At 54.9% G+C, this 6,251-nt stretch overlaps 1 protein-coding gene across 1 annotated transcript; it reads left to right on the top strand.

The window, feature by feature from the left end:
* Nucleotides 1-5: 5 nt before the first annotated feature.
* VSX1 (visual system homeobox 1) lies at nucleotides 6-2,399 on the top strand (the record flags this gene model as incomplete). Its single annotated transcript, XM_009697596.1, has 4 exons — nucleotides 6-88; nucleotides 307-430; nucleotides 1,310-1,490; nucleotides 2,134-2,399. Coding segments are annotated over 4 exons (654 nt in total), but the record flags the coding sequence as incomplete, so codon positions are not given.
* Between the last annotated feature and the right edge of the window lie 3,852 nt (nucleotides 2,400-6,251).

Raw genomic sequence — 6,251 nt, 5'->3', positions numbered from 1 at the left:
TGCTGCCAGATGAGGACAGCCTGCCCGGAGATGCCAGCGATCTCAAGATGTCCACCTCTCAGATCAAGAGGAAAAAACGCCGGCACAGGTAGAGCCCAAAATGCGGCGACTGTGTCCCCCTTCTCACCCCCTCGCTCTGGTCTCCAGGCTGGGGCTGGTCTCCAGGCTGGATATCCCTAAGGGAGCAAAGAAAGAGAAGGGCTGCAGCTGGGGCTGGGAAGGGAAGAATTTTCAGGAGGAAAACCTCAGCTGCCAGCCCCGCTGCTTGCCTGGACTGTGTCACAGAGTGCTCTCTCCTCCGGGCAGGACGGTGTTCACAGCTCACCAGCTTGAGGAGCTGGAGAAGGCTTTCAACGAAGCTCACTACCCCGACGTCTATGCCCGGGAGATGTTGGCCGTGAAGACGGAGCTGCCAGAGGACAGGATACAGGTAGGTGGCTGCGATGGTTCTCTGTCCCCGTGGAGTCTGCAGGTGGTGGCACTGAAATGCTGCAGGGCACTTTGAGGTGGGGGGAATGCGGCTCAGCTTCTGCTCCCCCCCCCTCAGGCACTGAACATGCTCCAAACTGAAATGTGGAACCAGGGAACTGAGCTGGTCCCAACAGCTGCTCAATGCCAGCAGCTCGGCTCTGTCCTCCGGAGACCCAGCTCAGGCAGGAGCTGAGAGCGATTCAGGACCTGCTGGGCCAAGCAGTGTCCCGCTAGCTTGCTCACTGGGTTGTCCCTTTGAGGGACTGGTGGCATTTTAGGGCCTGATCCTGCCCCAGTGTGGAGCAGCTCATTGGTTTAAGAATGGGGCGATGGTCTGGGCAGCAGCCCCGTTGTACCTACACCCCTTGAGCCTTCAAATGCAGGAAAGGGGTGGGGAGAGGGACCCGAGCACCCTCTGTCATCATCGGTCACTGCATTAGGGACCCCTGTTTCTGGAGAGGCTAGTGCTCCAGGGGCCCTGCAGGTGGGCAGAGCGTAGGGTGACTTTGGTTGGGATCACCCTCCCGTGTCATGATCAGCCTCGTGTAACGTGTGCTCCCTCTCCCCCCCACCCCTTCCTCCCCTCTCTCACTGACACCCACGTGTGTGCCCTCCCTCACCTCCCTCCCTACGCACCGTCCCGGCCGCCCTTCCGCTGCCGCCTGTGCATCTGCACCCTGTGCTCGCACCCCCAAATCCCTCCACGCACCCCCGTGGCTGCCCCTTTGCCCTGGACGCATACTCCCCCCGTGCCCAACGGGCCCTGGATGCCCGGCCGCGGGAGCCACCTCCTCCCCAATCCCATCCCTCCGTGCTCTCCTGGCTGTTACCCCTGAAGGTTTGGTTTCAGAACCGAAGAGCCAAGTGGCGGAAGCGGGAGAAGTGCTGGGGTCGGAGCAGCGTGATGGCCGAATACGGCCTCTACGGGGCCATGGTGAGACACTCCATCCCTCTGCCCGAGTCCATCATCAACTCCGCCAAAAGCGGGCTGGTGGGATCCTGTGCCCCGTGGCTGCTAGGTAAGTGGGAGCTTGGGGCTGGGAGGGATTTGGGGGGAAAGCTGTGGAGCAAACGGCCCCTTCCTCTTTCGTATGGGTGTCCTTGCCTTTTCCCAGAAAAGAATGGGGTCTTGGCCACGAGCTGTATGCAGGCTGCCAAGCCCCTTGGCTTTTCCACTCCATTCTTGCAAAGAACAGCTGGGAAAGGGAAAATCTTTTACTGCCGTGTCAGACAGGTGCCTGTACATGGTTAGGTATCACTTTCTAGTGCTAGCAGCCAGTGTGGGAGTTGCAGAGCCTCTAGGAAGTTACCACCCTTCTCCTCCAAACTGAAAATAATGTTAATGCTACCTCAGAGCTACCCTCTGCTCATACACGGTCCTCCACCGAGGTGGCACTCAAAATCCAGGTTGAGATGGGCCGTCACAGCACCTCTCTCCCTATAAGTCTTCCCCACTGCAGGGGAGGTATGGACCAATTCTGCCGCAAGCCATCATCTCTCGGGCTGCAGAGCACAGGTGGCAAGGCTCCGGGTCGGGAAAGGCTGGTAGCTAGTGTAAATTTTCCTTGGGATGCAAAGCGAGAGCTGAAGGAAGCAGCTGAGCGGTACTGCGCAGAGAAATAATCAACAGGTATTCTTGACTTTGCTCTCTCCCTCTGCAAGGCATGCACAAAAAGTCCATGGAGGTGAGCAGGAAGGCAGAGAGCCAAGAGAAGCTGGCAGATGGCTGGCGAACGGAGCAGGAGGAGGAGGAACTCAAAGGGAAGCAGGCCAATTCCCAGAGAGGCTCCGAAAAGCTTGGCCCTGCAAAAGATTCGGAGGACACAGCCATCGACCTCTCCAGGACAGCCAAGCACGAGAAGAGGGGTGTACTGAGGCAGTGCATCAACGGGGACTCCCCCACAGAGCAGAACGACAGGGACCACTGAACTTGGGCTGCCCTGGAGGAGGCCAGACCTCACAGCTTCCTGGCGAGATAATATTTATTGATTTTATTGATAGAGAGATATATATTATTTTTTTCTTAAATAATTGAACTTTTATCTGAATTCAGGGCATTTGAAAACTGGGCACACACATCTCCCCTTGTCCCCTCACTTTCAAACTGTTCACTTCTCAGCAGAGTCAGGGTGGGAGAGGTGGGAGAGGTGTCCCAGCGGGACCAAGAACAGTGCGAAAATGAGCCAGCACTACGGTCGGCACGGACCGCTGCTGGAGAAAAGCTGCCCTTCCCCTCGGGGCTGCGACTGCTTCCCCGGCTAGCCAGGAGCACAAAGAGCAGCAATGCAATTGGGAGTCGCTCCCTTCTCAAATGCGTGGGTGCAAAGATGGTGCAGGAGTTTACAGCCACCTTCTCTGAGCACTTCCATCCCTGCACAGCACCCCTGTGGCAAATCCCTCTGCTTTGAATACACAATTCTTCCACCTCAAGGAGAAGCAGGGGCTTTTAAACATGGTAGGGTTCATCCTCAAGCTGGTGTAACGTGAGAGACGCACCGGTTTATACCTCCTGAGGATCTGGCCTGCCAATGCAGCCTTATCACTGGACTTACACTGTGGTAGCTTCCTTAACTCACACCTGGGAGAAGGGGGTAAAGACATTTTTGTTTATGCAATGATTTTGTACGCTCTTGAATGTTACCTGCCACACTATGCATAATAGAACAGACCTTTTTGAAAACCAAGCCATAGTAACCCGGAGCAATGAAACAATTTTGTGAATTGACATAAGAAGATATTTTGTAATTGTCTGTAAAAAGTGTTAACGTCAGAGCTGTTTCTTGGTTGTCCTATATTTATGTCTAAAAGCACTTTAGTGATCTGGATTTTTGAATGTGGCTCTTCCTGTTTTGTCCACCATTTATTTATTACACATCCATAAATAAAATTGTGCTGTATCTTTGGTTTTCATGCTCTGCATTGCAATTTGTACCTTCCTTTGGCGCACCTCATGGTAGCTGCTACTTTTGAGCAGATTCTCCACAGACTCGTGCCTAAACTGGACTTCAGAGCTCTGCTGAGGCAGCGTAGTTGTTCTAAGGGGGCAAACCCAAGCCCCCATGTGTCTCCCCAGAACTGGGGTCTCACGCAGTGGCCTCCACATGCCAGAAGGTCAGTGATTTGTGCCAAAGAGCCAAACCATGGCTGATGGGTTAGGAGATGGTCCAAAACAGAGCACTCAGCCAATTCCTGAGGGAAGTCACGAGGAGAAAGTTGTTCCCTTCTCCCAAGGGTTGTTGAAAATCCTTCTTGATACAGCTCAAGTGTGATGTTCTTCACTGAAATGGCTCCTGTCTTGACAGCAGGAAAGGCATTCTGCCTCTTGAGTCTCTGTGCAGTGCTCTCCTCCTCCTCCTCCTCCTGATCCTGCTGCTTCGGAAGGTGCAGAGTCGGGCCCTTTGTCCCCACATCTCTTGTTAAATACAAGGAGCAGCTGCTCACTTGGGCTAGGTGAGCGCAGAGTAGGAGGTACTGCTGGAGACACCTCTGCCTCCTGGGGAGGCACACAGAGCAGCTGCGTCATCCCAACTGCACAAGCATCCCCGGCGAGGCACAAAGGCGGCATGGCCGTCCAACGGCCCGACTCCCAGCTGCGATGTCTCCTCATTTCATGGCTGGGCGGAACTGGCCCACGCACACGTCGCGACAGCTCTCCTGGAACACCTCCAGTTTCGTCTGCTGGCCAAAACATAACGGCAAATTATCAAAAGGTTTTATTAAAATCTGAGTAATTCTAATTTGGAAAGTTTCCTAATACAGCTCAAGGGGCGTGTGGCCATGTAACGATGCTGTCACCTGTCACCGCCTCTGCTGCTGGGCCTGGCTCCTTGCACACGGGCAGCTACGGGCTGTGCTGGGTTGGGGGGAGAGCGGTGGGACGCTGGCTGGGAAGAGCAGAGCCATAAAAGTGGCATTTGCAGATTTCCTGCCTTTCCCCTCCTCTGCTCGGCCAGGCTCCGCTGGGTGGGGGGCGGAGGGAACATATGCATGGCAAATACAAGCTTTGCGGCGAAAAAAAAATGTTTGAGGGGGGCCGTGGGGAGCATGGTTCAGGAAAGGACCAGCCAGGGCTTATTGCAGCAGCAATTAGGCTCACCGAGAGCCGAGACTTAGCACATTGGAGGCCTAATCCTGCCTGAGCAGCATCTGCAAACCTTTTATTTGGGCTGTGCCACGCTGGCACTGGATGCTTGCAATATTTTTTTGTGTGGTTTTTTTTTGTTTTTTTTTCCCTGCCCGTGTGCAGATGGCCTGGCTCTTCGCCGCTGCAAGAGCAAGCACATCACCACCACAGCTGCTCCGAGGGGAAACACCACAGCCTCAGCCCTGCGCAGGGTGCAGACAACTCTCCTGGTAGTGCCTGGTGGGCTCCCAGCTCTCACCTCACGCTGTGAAGGGAGAGTCATGGGGAGGGCTGCTGGCCCGAGGCATTTTTTGTGTGCCAGGAAGTAACCGTGGGATGCAGGCAGGTATGCTGGGGCACAGAGCGAGAGAGCCCTTGCTGTTCTGGTCACAGAGTGAGAGAGAGCCCAGGGGAGGCCAAATGAAGGGAGGTGCTGGTGGATGACAGCAACTGGCCAAGGCTCAGGTCCTGGTTGCCATCAGGAGCTGGTGGCAGGGTCTGGTGGGGCAGTCCTCGGAGCAGGGACAGATACTTGCCTCTTGGCTGCCTGCTCTAAGCCTGGAGGGGAAGTGCTTGCTGTCTTCCATATGTCGCTGTGGTTGTAGCAGTAGCAGGAGTAAGGCAGCACATTCTTCTCGTCGTTGCTTCAGTTTTGATCCATCCTGAGGTTAGTGGTAGCCAAACCCAGGCATGGCTACTGCCAGTGCCGGTTCAGGCCAGGGCTGGTCAAGACAGTGCAACAGAGGAAACCCTGACTTTGGCAATGCTGCCGCTTGCGCACGTCTGTTGCAGTGGGGTTGCCCGGGCAAGACCCAGCAGCCATCTTGGTGACCACACCATGACTGGCATGAGCTTCTTTCTGTGAGGGGCTCAGTCACAAAGGCTGGGTTTGCTCAGACGGGAAATCCCTTCAATGTGGCGTGGGTAAGAGGAGTCGGTAACATCAAAACCACTGTTCAGCAGCCAGCACTGCCGCAGCCTCACTTCAGTTCATCGGGGTTGCGACTCGCCATGGCACACCCAGATCTTTTCACGGTGCCATGTGTACGGTACTAGCTGGGAATGTAAGTGATCTGCTAGACCAATCATGGAAGAAGGGACAAGGAAGGGGAAAAGAAAATAAAATGAGATTATTTTGGCATCTCTAAGGTTTTATGGGATCGGAGGCTGTCAGGCATGCATGTCTGGGAGTCACAAGGAGGTGGTGGGGGTGTCCTGGCGGTGGGCCCAGAGCAGGCGAGAACAGAGGAGGGTGCAGGGCTGCATTTGCAGAAGCATCTCAATGGTGCCATTTCTGTACAACTCATTTTCTAACTGGCATTTTGTCTCGGCCGATCCTCCCAAGCTGCTGGCTGGATTTTCAGATTGGGAGGTTAGGAAGCGAGTATGAACGTTTTGTAAGCACTCCCTCATGTGGAGCTGGGCGATGGCACACAGTGAGTGGCCCAGGAACGGAGAAGGCTGGCTGGAGTCCTAGAGGTAACCAGAAGCCCCACTCCTTCCCCTCAGCCCAACACACCCCTCCCTATCTGTGGGGCAACATGCAGGGGTGTCTGGATGTAGAATTAAAGAATCCTACGAGGGTTTGTTTTTCATTACTCACTTCTTGGATCACCAACAGACACTTGGAACAATGAGGAGCCCCTCCACAGAGCAA

The sequence above is a fragment of the Cariama cristata genome, unplaced genomic scaffold, assembly GCF_000690535.1.
Source record: "Cariama cristata isolate BGI_N322 unplaced genomic scaffold, ASM69053v1 scaffold38313, whole genome shotgun sequence".
NCBI lineage: Eukaryota > Metazoa > Chordata > Aves > Cariamiformes > Cariamidae > Cariama > Cariama cristata.
Note: the sequence above shows the minus strand (reverse complement) of the source record. Positions and strands in the feature narration are given on the sequence as shown.